A 20,533-nucleotide genomic window follows, 5' to 3' on the forward strand; every position below is an offset into this window, starting at 1 on the left:
GTTATGAAGATAGAAACTACCCATAGAGGCCAAAAACATTTTGTACCTTACTAAAAACACAGTTTTCAAAACGTGCCATTTTAACATCAGAGTCTGTGGGGACTGACTCACTTTGAGACAGCCTCAAGCAGCCATGAGAATAAGTGTAACTTTCGGCATTTCCACACTGGCTTCATATTTCAAACCTCTCTGAAATATGAAGCCTTGAACAGACAAAGATTAAAAAGGTCACCATGAAGACAGATTAAATGGTGCATCATGGTGTGTAAAGGAGTATATCATATAGATCTCATTTAAAGTTCATATATTGCAAACTGCTTAAAAGTTAATTAATTAAAAGTTTATTAATATAAATAAAAAATACATTTAAAATTCGTTACTATATGGAGTCAGCTCAGTTTTAATTTCTTTTTAAAGTCCATGTCTAAGTTCTTAAATAAGCTGATTTAATGAATTTGAGAATTGGCATGCTCCCTTAAAATTTAAGAATAGAGCTCAAGCAGCATCAAGTCCACAAAGTCTTGGTTTTAGCATGAAGTCTTTCAAGTCTGCTAGTTTCTATATCTCAATGCAACTGCCTCTAAAGTAGCTGCTGTCCAAACAACTAATTATTTGGGACTTTGGGAAAGTTAAATAGCGTGTACTTTCTGTGCACAGGAAAACTATGAGTAACCATTTGAAACAATGGCAGATATACTGCCATTATATATGGATATCCATTTTCGATTGGATCAGATTGGCTACTGTGATTGTTAATGTTAAGAAAACAGAGGAAAGCTCACTGGAAGCATCTTGGCAGCTGGGTCTCAGGCAGTAGGTTGAGTTGTCTACAAATCAAAGATTTGACTTGTGCAGTGCAGTTTGCAGATGTACATACAGACTTCTTAGACCAAGACAACAGGGACACAGGAAGTAAAATGAGGCTCTAAATAGACATGGGAGGTAATCGGGGAGAGTGGAAACAACCTGTTAACAGAGCACAGAAGAAACTAATTAAGATAATAACTGAAAACTACTGACAAGGCACCAGAAATAGAGGACTAACAAAATAAAACAGGAAGTAAAAGCAAGACACCCTAACAAGATGCTAGAGAGAATAAAACTCCCCAAAATAACATTAAAACCAACAGATCGTGACATGATGGTAAACGTAGCTATCAAGTCAGCACAGAAAGGAACACTCAAGGTTTGTGGGTCACTGATTTACTAGTTTGAGGTAAAAATATGGGGGGAGCAATTTATTGTTACCTGCTGACAATTCCTGACATGACCCAAACCACTAAAACACTTCAGATTTCCCTCTGGGAAAAGGTGGAAGAGGATGCAGTGAACCACGCAAAAGAGACGTAGAGCAGCAAGATAGAAAACTGATAAAAATATAAGCTATTTTGTTTTCATTACTTGTGCCACACATACTATACTATTTACCAAAGACATTAGCATCCCTATAAATACCATTTTAATTAAAATGTACACCAGAATAAAGAGCTTCAAGTATCATGTCCACTTTATCATTGCAAAGTCTTATCAGTTAAACACTAGCAAGCAAGCAACTTGTATTTAATTGGTGTTGCTATTTAGTATATAACAATATAAGAGGCAGTTTGTGTTGTGTGGCTTAATTGAGTGAAAACTGAATGATAACCTTTTTCAGCTCAAACCAGATTACGTTTAAACTTTGAGTGCTGCTCCTGCCTCCAGGGCACAAAATGCAGCGCTCAGCACAAATGGATTATCAGACATCAAAAACCTTAAATAGACCCTCGTCCCCAAAAATGAAAGGCTGAACTAATTAAAAAATTACCCGAACCAATCAGCAACCAGTATCTGAAACACACAGGTATAAAATAAAGCTAGGTAGTACTTAGGCCAAACTGGCAATCAGTCCAGATCATTTTAGGTATGAAAAAGCATTTCCTTTGTTTGTCTTTTTATTTTTTATTTTTTGCACATTTATCACACTTATATGTTTCAGGTCATCAAACAAATGTTAATACTAGACAAATATACCACAAATAAATTCAAAATGCAGTTTTAAAATTATTATTTATCATTTAAAGTCTATCCAAACCTTTCTAGCCCTGTGTAAAAAATAAAAGTAATTGAACCTAATAACTGGTTGTGCCACCAAGTTTTTGCAATAACTGGCAATGAGTCTTTCAACATCTCTGCCAAGAACATTTAGCTCACTCCTCTTTGCAGCATTGTTTCAGTTCATCTAAACTGCAGGGTTTTTGAATGTGAATAGTCTGTTTAAGGTCACACCAAAGCAAGTCAATACGATTTCATCCCAGACTTTGACTAGACTGTTCCAAAACCTTCATTTTGTTTAGTTTTTTTTAGCCATTTGGGTTTACTGGTATGTTTTGGATCATTGTCCTGCTGCATAAACCAAGTGAGCTTGAGCTTCAGGGCACAAACTAATGGCCCAAAAATGTCCTTCAGGATTTTCTGGTAGAGAACAAAATTCATCCATCAGTCAAACAAATCATTCAGGTCCTGAAGCAGCAAAGCGTCCCCAGGTCTGGCTGTAATCCGGCCTGTGTGTGGCTAATGAAATTGAACTCTGTTTTCCAAAAAATTGGATTAATCACAGTTAATTCATGATTTAACAAGGGGGACAAATACTTGGGGTAGAAGCAGGTTTGGATAACTTTTTTCCTTTAATAAAGTAATTCATCATTTAAAAAGGGTGTTTTGTATTTACTTGGCTTATCTTGTATAATATTAGAAAAACATTAACATGTAAACTTGTTAGTGTGACAAAAAAAAAAACTAAGAAATCAGGAAGGGAGCACTGTAAATTTAAATAAACATCCTAGCTGTGTTTACTGTGACAGGAGCGCTTTGGTTGTACCTGGTGAAAATAAAATGAACATCATGCAGGGAGCAGAGCAGCAGCAGCAGCTTCTGTGATGCCCATATTAATGTCCTCGCTGCTGTGCACCCACTGCTCAGGGCAGCTCGTGAGAGGGTGGATAATTTATATCAGATGTCAGGAATGACTCGGGCACACTGAGGTATCTCAACATGCTCTTACTATAGGTGTGGATCAGCGGGCGCCTGCTGATGAAAGCATTTGCATGTAACAGATTTTATTACATACATTATGCCGACGTACGATGTATCAACTTTTCACTGTGCTGTATCTTTAACATGTGAAGATGCCAGTCTCAGCTCTGGCAGCCCTGTAACGGTGTGAAATGTATTCTTATGTTCAGCCCTTGTGGAGCAAAACATCGGGAAGGAGAGCATAATTTTAAGAGAATACGTTTTAGTGATCTAACTGCTCGCGCTTAAAGCACTGAAACTGGAAATCCATTATCATTCAGAGTGTGAGATTTTACATTCAGACACCCTCGTTCTTCTTTCTGTGTCACTGCCTCGTGTATGCACACACACACTGTGAAGTTTACACCACTTAGGTATTGGCTGCTTGAGCTGAATCACACTCACAAGTGCACAGATGGGTAACAAAGGAGGGAACCAGCCGTGGACAACACAGACTGCATAAATCAATGAATCCTCTGCCGGAAGACACAACCGCTGCCTCTCTGCTTCCCTCTCTTTTAATACCAAATCCTGTCTCGTTGTTTAAACTGGTCAGAGTCATTATTCATCATATCTCACAGCCACTAAAGTGGACTGAGAGGATTCCTTTCAGAATGAGATTACCCCTGTTCTTCTTTAATCTGTTTACCTATCCATCTTTGTTTTCCTCATTGTGAGGTGTTTACTGCAGCTGTCCTAGTTTTTGCTGTCAATTTAGGACAAAGAGGGATACTCTACGTACACTGCGAGGTGCAACGCTGTATAATTTAATCACAGTTGCCTATATTCCTTTTCCAGTTCACTCACTCTCAGTGTCGAGTTCTCGAGCTCCGTGCATGGCAGAGCACAGAATACACATCGAATTAAATCCCTCAAAAGAAACTCAGCAAGCGCCACTGGTGTTGCTCTGCTTTATTAAACATTAACAGTTTTTCTCCATGTGGTGATATCAGCATGTCGAGGGAACGAATCCTACTGTTTGACCACTGTCAACTTTCCAAAACCCTGACTTTGTTTTATTTTAGCCAGGAATACATTTTCAAGCTGTGAACTGCAAACTGGCCTCTCGGTGTGATGCCACTACATTATCACCTGAAGCTCATACTCCCACCAGCATGCCCTTGAGTCCAGCTCCCGAGCTGTCACTTTTTTGCTGACCCTGTGTTCTGACTACTCTACATGCAGGCAGACATTTGAAAAACAAAAAGGTTAAATTAGGCTTTAACAGAACAAATGATCGCAAATGGACAGGGAAACAATAATTAACTTTATCTGCTACAGTCCAAAACGAAACCAGATGAATGTAAATATGGAAAAGAGCAATAGCTATCTTTTATTTAATATTGCTGTTAGTGATTCTTTACATTCTACAGTTTTAAAAATATGTAGCCTATAAACAAACTAATTTAAAAAAAACATATATTTCCACAGTTAAAATGTATCCATTTGGCATGAATTAGATTCATTTACACAAATACAGGTAAGAATCAGAGTGGCAACTTAGCTTCAGGTACTCAAAGTAGGTCTATGTATACTAATCAGTTTGTTTTTCTGCACTTTACATTGTTGGTTAGTAGAAATAATTTGAACAGGTGAATAGCTTTTCCTTTTGTAATTCTGTAATAATAAATGCAATACAAACAATGCTACAAAAACTTTGCATGTCAATAATAAAGTGTTACTCTAATGAAATGCAAAGTATTAGATACTCAGAAATTACTGCAGAGTCGTGTATTATATTACAGCATTACATCATTACAATATATTATTTACATCCTCTTAGTAATATTGATAAGCTGATTTATACTTAATATTCTGCTTCACCTTTATTATAAAGCTTATACAGATGTTTTTTGTGTAATAATCCCTCAAAAACAGCAACCTTTATTATCACACATTCTTTTTGAGTCACTGTATTCTATTTTAAACCATTCTGCTCCGCTCTAATAACCCTGTTCCACCAGTGCCAGCACTCAATCTACAGCCGATTTCATGCATTTCCACTCAAAAAAGACTGGTAGCTGTGATGAAAAGCTTGTAACATCAAGGCGACACCAAACTGCCAGACCCAACCACTCACAGTTGCTCTGGGAAAGACTGCTATAAGACATTTACCAATGATTGGCACATGCACCACATAGTAACACTACATAACAACTGGTATTAAAAACTAGCAAAAATGTGGGTTGTTTGTCAAAAGGCAGCAAAGCAAAACTGGCTTTGCAGCATGAGTGGATAGAAGGTGCAACAATTAGCCTAAAATAAAACAGTCAAACAAAAAACAGGAAGAAATTTCTTATCTTGCCCAAAATAAAATGAATCAATAAATGTGTCATTAATGTCAATCTTTTCCTTTCATCAACCTTTTCATGAGAGAATAGAGATAAAGCTCTGCATTCGTTTTAAATGTTTACAGTTTTGTTGTTGTTGTTGTTGTTGTTGTTTTTTTACAAGCAAATGTGCTACTTTTAAATTCCACTACATCACTTTTCAGGATACACTGTATGTCATATGAGCTTTTACCATGTTATTTTACACTTTTCTGTTTCCACTGTGAATGGAGGCACTCATTAAAATAACATTATTGGCATTGGTGCCTTAGAGAGTAGAGGAATTGTTTCTCAGCTGCAGTGTCAGCAGTTTGAGCCCTGGTCCTGGCCTCTGTGGTTATTGACTTCCTGTAATTTCCGGCATTTAATCACCCCCCTGGATAAACCACCAAAGTAATCAACAGTATATTTACCTTACAAATTCTTACTTTAATCCATTTTCTCACATAAGTGCATAAAGGTCGTGTGCAGAAGTGGTTCTGCTAGCTTCCTGGACAACATTTATTTCATAGACTTAATCAACCTAGGTGCAGCCGAATTGATAGCTAAGCTGTTTACCCTCGAGGAAAATAGCCGCTCCCCCTCTTTGTATTTCCCTCTTTTGAAATCCAAAATCCACAGCTAATTCAGTCTGTTTACTCCAGTGCTAATGCCTTTATTATTTTTGTCAGGATATCTGAAAATGACAACTGCTGAGTCATTGGATGATATATACAAAAGAAAAACACAATCACAGAGAACATTTTCCCCATCATTCAACTTTGTGCTAAGGGTTTACAAGAAAAGGAAATAACCTGGTGCCACTCAATCAGATCATTTAAAGGATGACTTGCCTCTGTACATGACATCATTATATTCTGTTTGCTGTAGCTATAGTATGCAGTCTAACCCCAGACTGCTGATCTTTACATTAAATGCACCATGTGACCACAGAGGGAGTAACCACTGACAATACAGCAAAAAATGTCATTTTTCCCTGACTAGCTGTAATTGAATCTACATATCTGACAACTCTGCATATCAGCCTTCAATTATTCTCAACCCTTGCCAGAGGCAACCTGTACACAATTTAATGAAGCTTAATAGAATCTAAGGGGCCTGTGTAGTCTCAAAATCTTTCTCTCATTAAGCTAACGATCCAGAGAGAGGAAGAAGGCTGAAGTAAGCTAATTTGTCACAGAGAAGGAGTATAACCTTATTTCACTACCACAAGATCTCCCATTGATGTGCACCCATAATTGCTTTGTGAAAGAGCATAATCCCCACATTAATTTCACCTCCATTTTCCCATTAACAGGGTTCTGTGACCATCCAAATGATGCTTTTGTGACTTTGTGCGTCTGTTATCAAGCAGTTCCTACATAAATATGTATGTTTTTCTTTCCATTTCACAGAGTCGTGCTCGTGGAGAATATCCCAGAAGACATTTCCTTCTTAAACAACAGCACGTCCCACCTCCCCCTCTCCATAGGGCTGTACAACCTACTGAACCAAGCTATCCGGGTCGTAGAGATAGTTTCCCCGCAGTGGCTACTTAACTCCTCTGATAATGAATCCAGTTCCCAGCCTGCTGCCAGACAGGTAAAAATAGAGCAAATCAACAGGGACTTAATTCTGCAAGAGTAGTATTTACATTTTATGCCTGTGACGTTTTCTCTCTCTCTTTTTCTCTGTGTTAGTCTGTATAAACTGGTGAAAGACAAAGTTGGTTCCTTAAAAACATTAAAGGTTCAATAAAATCAAGATCCTGATTTTAAACCTCATAAGTAAAAGGACATTTACACAGAGAAAAATGCTACTGTAAATTATATGTTATCCAAATGTGATAACATCAGATTTTATGCTTATAAGAGTTGATCAGCGAGCTTATTTTTACTACTTTACATATACTCAGTCCATTTTACATTTTTAAATTTAAGCAGATGACTGTGTTTATAATCTTGTGGGTTATTGAATAATTTGACTGTTTGGCCTTTTAAACACTTGCATTGTTAAATACATTTACTGGATACATTTTCTTTAAAAAGAAAAATTCTTTCAGAAAACAAGATGATTACAAAGAAATGTTTTTTAATATTTTTCTGTGCTTTTTGTAAAACAGAATTTGATATTCAAGTATAACAACAATAATTATATTTTAGCATTAAAAATATCATTTTGATTAAAGAGATTGTGCTTACTGATACATTAACAAAATGTCCTAAACATAACATGTAAAGGGTGTCAACCAAAAAACTTCTGTTTTGTAGGGGTGATGACAGAATATATCTTTATTATTAAACATTGTATTTGTTCTCTGTGCAACACTTATTAAAATTTATGGGCTTTAATCTTTAATCTTGGACTGGATGAATGTTATTGACCATCGTGTGTGTGTGTGTGTGTGTGTGTGTGTGTGTGCGTGTGTGTGTGTACAGCCTGGCAAAACACACGGTTCATGGTTCACACGGTTTATAAAAAATTGAATATGTCAGAATTAATGAAACCCTGAGGCTGATGGTCAGAATCTAATTGCACCTTTCATTCCCCTCAGGCCAGAGAGGAGCTAATGCTCTTTCAGTCTGCACCAACCTAAAAATTTTACAACATGTTAAATTAAAAATTTAACATGCTGTATATGAAATTTAAAATGTAATGTTCTGTAAAAGGGAAAGCTTCACTGCATGCAGGTGGAAGTGCTCTGCTTTCTTCTTCAAATTGTGAACATCTGTGTGGCTACAACAGACATAAAGCTAATAATCCTGGAGACACAGTGTGGGTATTTACAAACCATCACTGAAAAGAATATCTGTCAGTCCTGCAAACAGTGTGGGAACCAATAGCTTATAGATTTTGAGCTAGAAAGCATTCTGTACCTGGATCCTTGGTTCGTCTCCCGTCTGTCTGGTCCGTTTGATTATATTAGTACATATTTCCTGTCTATCTACAATGCACTAAATTCCAGAAATAAAGTTAAGTCAAAAGAAATTGATTTTTAAGAGCCATCCATTAATTTTCTTCCCCTTATCCAATTCAAGGTTGCGGTTGGGGGGTTGCATTTGGACCAGTCTGTTGCAGGGGTGACATAGATAACCATAGAATCACTTATCTGTCTGACCCTGTGGGGTGGTGGTTAGCAGTGTTGCTAACAACAGCAAAAAGGTCCTAGTTTCCACCAGCCAGCAGAGGCCTTTCTGTGTGGAGTTCGAATATCCTCTCCAGGTTTACTCCCACAGTCCAAAAATATGCATGGGGTTAGGTTACTTTTTAAAAACAATCCTTAAAATTGAAAATTGGAAAATATTGCATTTATCTACCTTTTTCCACTACACTCTTGGCATACATCTTTAAATCTCTGTGTCAGTATAGTGGTACGAGGTCACTTACACATTACAAGAGCTACTCGGCAAACAGAGCCCATGTCATGAAGCTCCCAGTGCACAGTTTTTGTGCTGATGTTAATGCCAAAGTAGGTTAGGAACTCTGCAGTTATTGAGTCAGCAGAGCACAGGTGACTTTTAAACCCTACGCACCACCGATTTAACTTTACTTAGTGCCCCATTTTATGGCTCTGCTGTGTTGTTCCTCAATACTTCCACTTTGCAATAATATCACTTACAGTTGATTGCAAATTATATGGCAGAGAAGAAATTTCACAGACTGATTTGCTGCAATTGTAGCACCCTATTATCAGTATCATACTTGAATTCAGTGAGCTCTTTAGGATAAACCCATTTTTAAGAATGTTTCTAAGGCACACTGTGTTTCTGAGAAGACCTGAATTCAAAGATTGAGAGGTGTGACCCAATAATTTTGTCCATATAGTGTGATATGGAACATACATTTTCTAGTAAAAATGTGAACTTCCCAAACTCAAACTGATAAAGACACCATTGAAAAGACTGAAAATAATCCTCTGGAGCCATAGAAGGTGTTATAATGTTGTTTTTAAAGCCTGAGCAGTACTCGGTGTAATGCATTAACAGGGCTTAAAGTGTAAAATCAAATATGTCTCATTTAAATTGTAAAACACAGTTTTAGTACATCGTGAAATAACAACTTCCCTAGTGTACATCAGGATCTGGGTGTTGAAATGGAGCCAAATTGACCAAATTTGCATCTCAACTGTAGCTTTTAGCTCTTATTTAAAATGCTCCAGTCTTCATTTGTGTCCTGTAATGTGTGTTCAGTGATCGCTAAAGAGAAATTAATGAAGGATGAGTAATTTTCCTTGTATCACCAAAGGTACTTAATGAAAGGAGTCACTCACAGTATCTTGTACTCTGGGTGGATTTCAGGTCGGTTTTATGAAGGAAAACTTAATGAAACTGGAAATTAATCTTCATATCAAGTGAAAGATATTGTTAGTTTGTTTCTAAATGACATGAGATGAATGCATGTAAACTATGTCAAACAGGTTGCTTTTTATTTTGTGTTACAGCAGTAACATGCATTGTTTGTGGGTTTGTAAAATTTGTGCTTCTAAATATGCACAGAAGGTTACATGTTTTTGGATAGTTACAGCGATCAGAGGTAGTCATCACTGGAAAAACATAAGAGGCATATAAATATTTTTCTAAATAAGACTCCAAAAGAAAAATAGAGATTACAGTAGCTGGCTGCAGACGAGTGCTTTGAAAAAAATGAATGGGACAAAAATAGCACATTTATCACTTATGATAGTACTTGAATGCATGGATTTCATGTAACTAACTGTCTTGCTTTGCTGGTTTGTTTCCTCTAGGGCAGGGCTCTGCTGTCCAGTCTGCAGGGACTGAAAGCAAGAGGAATTCAGCTGAAGATCTCATCTGGAATAGCTAACTCAACTGAGCTCACTAAACTCAGTAATCACACCTAGCTCTTACTTTCATTGCTTTATATGTTATGACATAACACATAAGATGTTATGTTGTGTTTAGATCTGACTGTTCAGCCCTTTGCTCCCCCTGGTCACGTTTTTAGTCTTTCAGTCTCTCACCATCTTTCCTATCCCCTGTCTTTATTGGTATGGCTTTTGGCAGATTTGGCCAGATTTGTTTTTATCCTCCTCCATGTCTCACATGTAACTCCCTTTTCTCTCCATTTCTAGATGCTGAGGTTCACTATATTAACATGACAGCTCTGACCAAAGGCAACCTTCACTCCTCCTTCTGGGTGGTCGACAGGAAACATTTCTACATCGGCAGTGCCAGCATGGACTGGAGATCTCTGGCCACTGTACTGCCACCATACTTTACAATACCCACAGAAATACTTACAGAGACTTTGGAGAAAAATCAACCAAATTTTACTTCTGTGATTTCTGAGGCAGGATAGTAACACAAATTATCGAAATTTGGTATTGTTAATGTAAAGTTCTCGTAATGATCTACTGGATCAAACTTTACATTTTGCAAGGTTTGAGCCAGTATAGCTTAAAAACAGCATTATTGATGAAACAAGAATATTCAGATTTAATGTATTTGTAGAGTGCTGTGCAAATATTATAGGCACCAAGAGGGAAGCTAGAATGTTTTTTAATGAATACACAAATAGTTTTATTCATCTAACTTTACACAAATTCATTCTGTTCAATTTTATTTATATTGCATCGACTCACGCCACCAGTTGCCTCAATGCAGGAATTAGAAAGAAATATTGAATCATACCAACATTTAGTGTGAAAACTCTTAAGTTCTTTTAGAACTTAAACACCTAAAACATTTTGAAAGTGCTGTATATACACTCACCAGGCACTTCATTATGTACACTTTCTTAACTGTTTGTTACTGCAAATATCTAATCAGCCAATCACATGTCAGCTACCAAGTGCATTTAGGCATGTAGATAAGATCAAGACAACCTGCTGAAGTTCGAGCCGCTCTGTGATGTCGATATAGAATAAGAGGAATGAAGAATCCTTCCACAGTCTTGCTGAATCTGTGCCACAAAGAACTAAAGCAACTGTTGAAGGCAAAAGGGGGTTCAACTATATCTGTGTAGATGTTTCTGTAGGTCCAAGTGTTACTAGCAAAGTGTACCTAACAGAGTGTCTGCTGGTTGTACCTCAGGGGGGATAAAGTGTAAATTTGAATGTGGTGAGGTTACATGCTAAGATTTTCTGATATTCATTCAGTGTTCATATTAAACAATAGTTAGCACAGAGTCAGTTTATATCTGTGTATATGTTTTTGTGAGTGCAGGAGGTGGCGTCCAAAAATAGAGAATCCAGAATCTTTCATCTCTTTTTCAAAGGTAGACAGCTCATTAAAGTGTGAGACCGTTTGTTAGTGAGGGCCTTAATTTAGGAAGATGAACTGCAAGGAGCACAAGGTAACTATTCAAAAGTATTTGTCAGTTCAGCATGTTTTATGCATTCTCAGCCAGGCTTATATTGATGCTACATTGTATTTAAATTAGACCACAAAACAAACAGACTGACATTGTTCTTTTCCTTCCTTATTTCTGTAGATATCTATGAAAATAGGTTATGGACTAGATTTTTAGTCTATTGAGGAGTGCATATATCCGCGTTTTTTAAAAAGAGAATGGCAAGAGTTTAGTAACACATGAGCTGCAAGAGAAGAATTTATTAGAAATGCTTTACTCATGTGAACACTGCTGGGTTGTGTAGAATGACAGAAAGAAAAGGTGATTCCAAGAAATGCACGGTGAGAATCAAAATAATGACAAGTGCCACTTTGAAATGGTACTGAGAGCAAAGAATGAAGATCAGGAACAGAAAGGCTCACTGTGGCATATTTACATTCCCTGCTGTTTTTGTCAGGATAGACTAAGGCTTGGAATTGAATTAGGCATGCGGACAATATGGCCTGACGTGGAAATATCGGAGAAATGTGTGTGTGTGTGTGTGTGTGTGTGTGTGTGTGTGTGTGTGTGTGTGTGTGTGTGTGTGTGTGTGTGTGTGTGTGTGTGTGTGTGTAGATGAATGCATAAAAGTGTTAAAACAGTAAAAACATGTTAATATTAGTTGGAAGGTAAATGTTGATGGAGATGATAGGCAAAGGCTGATTCAAATAACTAAAGGCAAAAATGAAGATATACATCTTTAATTACGGAAATGCTGCCGGTTTCAATTGTTGTTTTGCTCTACAAAATGTGTTTGTTTATTTTTTTGTTTGTTTTTTAGAGGAAGGAGCTGGGTGTGTTGGTGTACAACTGCAGCTGTCTGGCTCTGGACCTCCACAAAGTGTTCAGTCTCTACTGGGGTCTCCAGTATAAAGACTTTATTCCCTCCTTCTGGTCCAAGCGCCTATTTGCTGTATCCAACAGAGACACGCCACTGAATCTCACAATCAATGGCACAAAAGCCTTGGCCTATGTTTCTGTAAGTAACATTTAAAGTATTAGTTTGCATTATAAATGAATTAATTCATTGGTTAATGTAGCAAACACACATTTTTTGGAGTCCAAAACCCCAAATTTTTGGTAAATTACAATACATATTTGCTGAAATTAGACATAAATATAAGTGCGTGCAGTACACATTAGTGTAAAAGCTGCCTGCAGTGGTGGTAACAGCTTAGGAGAGGGAACGTTAATTTTTCATAGAGTCCTCTGCAGGATGCTGTGTCTTTCAGTGTCCTTATCTTCTTGGACAAGAGTGATGGTGATCCAGCAGAAAAAAAATGTTGATTCGGCTAAGCTGTCCATTTCAGTAATATTAAAATAAACACAAAAAGCACACTCAAGCACACACTCTGAGTTAATCATTCATAGGGTACAGTGCCTGTCAGCAAGAAGTTAAAACTGAAACTTTAATCCTCACTTATTCATACAGCGAGAAACCCTGATGCTCATTTACAATGATAATAACGAGGAAAGCTCAGTCAGTTATTATGATTATAACAGCTTTAATGATCACAGTGGCAACTCTGTAGTTTACTAAGATTCCTGTGGTAATAATTATCTGTTTACACAATGCTCTTGTGATCACTGTTGTGTGTATCTTTAAAGAGGAGTATGCAACACCAACATTCCCTAATTCTCTGTTGACAGAGCTCACCGGATGTTTTCATTCCCAAACATCGCAGCAGTGATCTGGAAGCTATTGCCAGGGTCATCCAAGAAGCCAACCATTTCATATATATCTCCATCACTGATTACCTGCCCCTCATCGGCAGAAACACCAGCAGGTTAGAGCAAATATGCTGCCGCACAGTGACTTGGCAGGCATTTATCACCAGTGGCTTGAGTGCAGTGTTTAAACTGCGTATGTGCCGGACAAGCTGCATGCCTAATTCTGCGTGTATTTGTATCTGTGCCAAGGTACTGGTCGCGTATCGACAGCCTTATAAGACAGGCTCTGATCCTGAGGAATGTACGAGTCCGTCTGCTGATAAGTTGCTCGGAAAAGACTCATCCGCTAACCTTCAACTTCATCTGGTCCCTGAGGAGTCTGTGCATGGAGCAGGCCAACTGCTCACTAGAAGCTGTAAGTTCAGGGCCAATATGCACTATTTTCATCTCTACAGATACTCTTTATCAAAGCTCACTGCATAACTGTGCATGTGTGTGTACGTGTGTGCAGAAATTCTTCAACCCCAGGGGCCAGAGGGATCTCAGTCTCGAAGGAATAAACCACAACAGGTTTATGGTTACAGACAGAGCCATTTATTTAGGTGAGCTCATCAACTAGACTTTATGACTGTGGCCTATATGTCTGCTCACTTTATGCAGCCCTATTTTTAGTGGACCTAAAGGAATACTTCCTCTTTTGTTTTCTTTCTGACAGTGTGAATAAAAGATCAATATGATGAGGAAATTTGCCTAACACAGATGAACAAAAAATACAAGGGGAAATGACTGTACTGGCACTCTAATGTCAAAAACACTATAATCAGATGTTCAGAGGTTAATTATATGTGTGCTTCATTTGTTTAAGCTTTATCACTAACCAGGATAACAACCCTAAATACAAATTAAAATAATTTAGTGATAATGAAGCAACAAGCTAGGCCAGACGCTGTGATTTGGGGAAAGCCTCGCTGAGGATCTGCTGCAGCTCCTGGCCCTGGCAAATTCCCCTGATACCTTTGCTAGAGGCAGGAGGGAGGGTGTTGCACAAAACTAGAGCAAATATACGTATGGTGCAAGTATGAACAGTGTTTGAGGCATGTGGTCCAGTCTCTGAAATTCAGCTAAATCATCTCCAAAATCTGGATGTTGATCCATTTTTATGGAAAACAATAACCAGACAGTGAGCATCCAAGACAGGAAAGTCCGTGGCACCCATCGACTAAATATAAAAACCTAAAGTAGCCACTGTATCATCAACAAAATCGATTTGTGTAGTCCTGTTTTGAACTCTCGACTTGAGTATTTTGACCATCACCATACTGGTAACCAAACTTAGCGAAGATTATCCTGCTTTGCTGCCTGTTCTACTTACTACGGGATCACACGTTACAAAATGAACAAGCTTTTCTCTGAGCTGCTCCCTTTAGGGGTCACCACTGCCGCCATCTCACCCTATCCCTACCATCCTCTTCTATCGCTCCAGCCCTCTGCATGTCCTCCTTCACCACATCCATGAACCTCCTGTGTGGTCTTCCTCTTTTCCTCCTGCCTGGCAGCTCCATCTTCAGCATCTTTTCTCTAGTATATTCACTATCACTCTTCTGCACTATACAAATCATCTCAACCTTGCCTCCCTAACTTCCCTCTGATAAGTATAAAAATAAGAATAACTTTTTTGATCCAAGAGGGAAATTCATGTCTGACATAGCTCATCTGCTATTTGTATAAGAACTGAAAAGCCTGATGGATGGTTTTTTGTTCCATAAATATTTTATAATGTAGGTGATCAGAGTTGTTCAGGATGGCTTCTAACATCTTTAGTGTGTATCCTTCCTCCACCTCCTTCAGCATGTCCAGTCTGGCTCCAATAACAGAGCCAGCTTTCCTCTAGCCTTCTTGCCTCCTTGTTCCTGATGCTGCCTCACCAGCAGGCTGCAGCACAGAACAGCACACTTGCCACCACAGACTGATAGAACATCTGCAGCATTGTACTAAAGATGCAGAGAGATCTTAGTTTTCTTAACAAAAAAAGAGGCGACTTTGCCCCTTTTTGTACAGTTCGTCTATATTCAGGGAAGTGTCTAATTTGTTGTCTAGGTCAGCGGTCCCCAACCCCCGGGCCTCGGACCGGTACCGGTCCGTGAGTCGTTTGGTACCGGGCCGCGAGAGTTGAGGCTCAGGTGTGAAATGTATAGTTTTCAGGGTTTGTATCGGTTTTCAGCGTTATTTTGTTATCGTTTTTATCGTTAACTCGGTTTTCCTGGGTCTTTTCACGTGTGTTATGAATAAATCTTCTTTTTTTCGGTACCGGTACTAGTTTTATTTTGTTGTATTTATCCGCGACACCTTAAAGGCCAGTCCGTGAAAATATTGTCGGGCATAAACCGGTCCGTGGTGCAAAAAAGGTTGGGGACCGCTGGTCTAGGTGATGTACTCATTTCTAATCTTTTGCCTCCTGCCTTTTTATTTGTGCCACTCTCTTCAAACTATAGCAGTTCTCACTACTGCTATGTAAACCTTCCTTTACCTTACTCTCATGCTGCTCCTGTCACATATTACCCCACTCAAGGAGACTCTCCCTGCTGGAACGTGAAGAGAATGGAGGTTGAATATACAGACCTAAAACCCACAAGTTATATTAATCATCACTGTTTGGTTGCAAACAGTTCATCGATACAATTTCCACTTTGATTTACAGTCTATAAACTCAGATTTTTTCAGTTCTTCAGTTCCATCTACAAGTTACCCAAAACTGTGATGTCATTTGTGTTTCTCACTGTGGTCTATTTCCTGACAGGTAATCTTGACTGGGAGGGAGATGAGTTTACCTTTAATGCAGGAGCAGGCCTTGTGATCAGTAAGCTAGAAGATATCGACGACAGGAACTTCACCGTCGTGGAGCAGTTACAGGCTGCGTTTGAGCGGGACTGGTTTTCACAGTACACCATCCCCCTGCAGGCTAATAAATTCCTGGTTTGCAACAAGCACCAGATCAAACCAATGGTGTTACTCAAAGCCAGCCAGCTACGCGATGGACCACTGCCTATTCGGAAAGGGCAGCATAATAAAGGATCTATACTACCAAGAAATCATCACAAAGTTGTTGGACAGACACCGGACGAAACAAGGCACCGTAATGACAGACTGAGCAAACTTACTCGACAAGGCACTGCTAGTGGGCTAGTGCCAGTTATGGACAACTACCAAGAGAGGAGTCAAATGAAAATGAGTCGCTTTGACCAAAAACAGGTAGAAATAAAAGGTAACGCCGATAATCCAATGGAACTACCCAGTCAGTCCGCTGAGAGCAGTGGTGGCAGAGAGATCGTCAATGGATTTGTGTGACCACAAAAATCATGTTTGAAGAACTTCTTTCCTCCAGTGGCAATGGACTTCCAACACTGGGTCTTTGTAGCAGTTTATTATTGTGATTTTATAGAAAGAAACTTTTCAAATTTAGGTATCTGGTTTGCAGGACTTGATAAAAGGAAGAACTCAGGAAGGAAAGTAAATGCTCCACAGCAGGCTGGCACTTTTAATTCTTTACAAATGAAACCAAATCATTTTGGTTTAGAATTCTGATTAATAGGCTAATAATATTTTACAACCTTATAACTTATATATTCTTTTTTTTAACCTTGTTTAGATCTCCCAGGAAAGGAAATAAATTGCACTGATTGCCTAAATATTGTATGTCACTTAAGCTAACATTCATAATTAATCACCCTTTAAAAGGAGAGATAACAGCTGCATGTGAAGAGACAGGAGGCACGTTAGCATATTTAGTTACAGTCGCTACATCTGGCATTCAGAATTCACCACACACAGGTTACCACACACCTTAAGCTGTTGCAGATCTCTAACTGCCTCTGTGCTCTCAATGGTCTTGAATATGTTAGCCTAAAGTAAACAGGTTTATGCTTCTCCCGTAGTATTCACTCACACCAGAACATTATTTAAATTGCAAAATTCTTAAAAACAACAATTAAGCAGAGACTGAAATAAAAGTTTAATCGGCTTCCTGGAAACAAACAGCTTCATGTGGCTGAGCCAAGTAATGTATTGATCTCTAATTGTAAGCATTAGTTGTTTTAGAAAAAAAAGCTGATGAAGTGGGCCTTTTAAGGGATTGCTCAAACCATGTCCACCATGTTTTATTTCCATTTCCAGAAGTATGAATATGGGTGCATTGTTCCACTGCATGACTGAATTAGATGATGCATTTGATGGCTTAGCATCCTCCATCAGCCACTACTTTCAATAAAGCAAGCTATGGTCTTTTATGGTGGAAGGAGGGGGAGCTAATGATCCAGAAGGGTCTTAAAAGATTATTATCGATAACCATAAACAAATCCTGGGATTAGAGGCGGATTGCATGGATATCTATAGTATCCTTTCAAACCCAGCATTGTGACTTATCGAACTAATACTGAAGTAGCATTAAGACGAAAGCGGCCAGAGGGTCTCTGCTGTCAACCAAATCAATACAATGAATTTTTAACAGAGCTTGACAGAGGCAGTTGCTGTATTTTAACCTCAAGGACATGTTGGCCTGTAATGTCATGCCTGTGACAGAATATATATTCCCTTTATCTTGTGGAGATAGAGCTACAAATCTAGCATCTTTAGTTTATACTTGACTGAAAGCTTGAAGCAACATTTATTTGCATTTCGAATGATTGCATGTTTACACACTCTTTGCTACAAGTGTAACTTTTAGAAATGATTCTTGTGGGATTTATAATAATACAGAAGTTTTTTTTCAACTTTCAAAGCCATTAACTGAGTAAAGTCAAAAACACCACCAGAGAGAAAATCGTAGGGATGTCTTTGTCTAAAATGTATATATGTGTTGCTATGGAGTGTTTAACATGACAGCGCCACATGCGTCATCAGCGTTACGTCTGATTTCAGGAGAGAATTAATTGACAAGTATTCTGATAATGTATTAATTACATAAACAGTAATTTTCTATCATTAATATATGAGGTGATGTTTCTTGACCCAACTAATAAAGATATTATCAATTTAATCAGTAATGAAAACAAAACATTAGTTCCATCCCTAAAACAATATCTGGGGTTTGGTTATTTTTCAGGCTGTGTACCATTTGAAAAACTAATGTCTGTCGAGGTTCTCAGTCATCCACGCCGTGGTAGTCCTAAGCATGTTACGTGAAGGCAGCTGGATCTTTTTAAATTGGCACATGGATCAAAAGGAAGTCCAGTTTTCTTCATTTCGGGGGCTTAGGATTTCAAATGTTTGTTGGCCAATATCGAGTCAGTTGAAACTTGGGTAGCTGCTGCCATCTAGTGGATGTCACGAGGCAAGTTACTTGCTTTCACTTAAAAGTTGCTATTAAATGTTAAATGAAATATTCAGCCTTGATCAAGCAACATGTTGGTTCACATCTGCTGATTTTATGCACATGTAACATGCATAACAGGCAGTTCCATGAGCATGTGTGTGTTTTATCAGATAACACTTAACTGACTCTATCCTGAGAGCTATTCTTTCACACCAGAATGTATAAACTATTAACAAGAATAATACCATTTAAAAAATTATTTCATTCTGAAAAGCAAAAAACTTTTTTTACTACTTATGTATACCCTAAGAACCTATACCTTTCTGTGCAAGACACAGCCACGTATCTATCTATAATAATTACTTCATAAAAGTATCCTTAAATGACAAACACAGTCGTTTTTCATTTGTAGCATAACTTCTCCATACCAAGTGAGTAGACTTTGAGAATATGACAACAATAATATCTATGTGTAAAGCACTGTGTCACCACACTGTAATGCTTATCTGCCAGCTGACCTGGAGTCAGATTCACTACTATACGCTGCTATTATCTATGATTGTCATATGGGGAGGGCGGTAACGCTGGTACTGCATTCTGCCCAGGTTTTTTATGGTTTTTGTGTTTTGTAACTATTCTGTTTTGGAAAACAAATCTTTTTCCAGTTACAGTGGGGATTATTTCAGCTCTGTACACAGTACAGAGTACACAGATGCCAAGATTTAAGTGGTTTAAAATCTGCTACATGCAACTTATAGAGTCAGAGCAAAATTAAAAAAAACAAAACCAAACTGGAATGTTTCTGAATTGTGTGTTGTCTGCCTGTCCATTGCTCCAGCAAAATGTTCATTTTTCAGTGAAAACTCTGTAACAGATCATATTTTTCTTGTACACAGAAGGGCAGAACTGCTTATTTTAGCAAAACAAAGCACTATTACCGAGAGATACATTTCAAATACTGCCTGTAAAGCTTTTTAAATGTTGCCTACCTTAAGTATGTTTTTTCGGCATGACTGCTGCTTGCATGCCTTGCCTTTATGAGCTGTGCACAGTAGCTATGAGCCTTTCTTGAGATGATGCTAATAATGAAATCTTGTACCTTTAAAGATACAGAAGGAATGTATATTTATTGAATATCCTTGTCAATGCACACTACTAAATTATGTGATCACTCGATTTTTACTATTAATAAAAAATAAGCATCTTAGCTTATGTTTCTCTGTGCGTTTGTGTGTGTATGTGTGTCTGTTTAGTGATCTGGCTTTCGTTAAGTAAAGTGGCTTACCTCAGAAGTTAATCCTTAGTACATCGCTGCACATTCAGGTTACACAGACAAGGCCCTGTGTAACCAGAATGGACAATCAAAGAAGCCTTACCACAGGATGGCTAATAACAATAATCATCATAATCATATTTAATAATTACAATCATATTTATCATTTACCATAATACCATAATAATTAGATTTGCCACAGGATGAAGCTAATGTGAGATTAAAACTAGTACCACAGCCAACTTAAAACATAATCTACATACAGTAATGTGCAAAAGTCTTGAGTCAGCTCTCATTTCTTTATATTTTGCTTCCAAGGAGCCAGACTTTCGTCTAATTTTTAAAGTGGTCTTGAGTAATAGTTCTTCTTCTTGCACTGGCTTTTTTTTCTCACTCGTTTCAAATCCTTGTACCTGATTATTTTCAAAGGAACATTTTTGTCATTGTTGTTGTTGTTTCTTAAGCCACTTAAACCTCTGTTGTAGACAGACAACATACAAAGAACCAATTTAAGTTGTTTTGTTACCACTAGCCTGTTGCAAAGGTTCATCATTTGTTCCCATTTCTTTAGTT

General features: G+C 38.0%; 1 protein-coding gene across 2 annotated transcripts in view; it reads left to right on the plus strand.

Moving 5' to 3' along the window:
• Positions 1–19,894, plus strand: part of LOC146375161 (inactive phospholipase D5-like) — an 89,148-nt gene extending 69,254 nt beyond the window's left edge. For both annotated transcript variants that reach the window (XM_084948132.1, XM_084948133.1), the window contains 8 exons: positions 6,776–6,962; positions 10,105–10,204; positions 10,450–10,577; positions 12,490–12,687; positions 13,359–13,495; positions 13,629–13,794; positions 13,891–13,981; positions 16,177–19,894. In XM_084948132.1, coding sequence (XP_084804258.1) covers positions 6,776–6,962; positions 10,105–10,204; positions 10,450–10,577; positions 12,490–12,687; positions 13,359–13,495; positions 13,629–13,794; positions 13,891–13,981; positions 16,177–16,724 — 1,555 coding nt within the window. In that variant the 3' untranslated portion in view covers positions 16,725–19,894. The remainder of the gene's footprint in view (positions 1–6,775; positions 6,963–10,104; positions 10,205–10,449; positions 10,578–12,489; positions 12,688–13,358; positions 13,496–13,628; positions 13,795–13,890; positions 13,982–16,176) is intronic.
• The last annotated feature ends 639 nt before the right edge of the window (positions 19,895–20,533 follow it).

Source organism: Perissodus microlepis, chromosome 13, assembly GCF_051167445.1.
Source record: "Perissodus microlepis isolate ML-2025 ecotype Zambia chromosome 13, ASM5116744v1, whole genome shotgun sequence".
NCBI classification, from domain to species: domain Eukaryota; kingdom Metazoa; phylum Chordata; class Actinopteri; order Cichliformes; family Cichlidae; genus Perissodus; species Perissodus microlepis.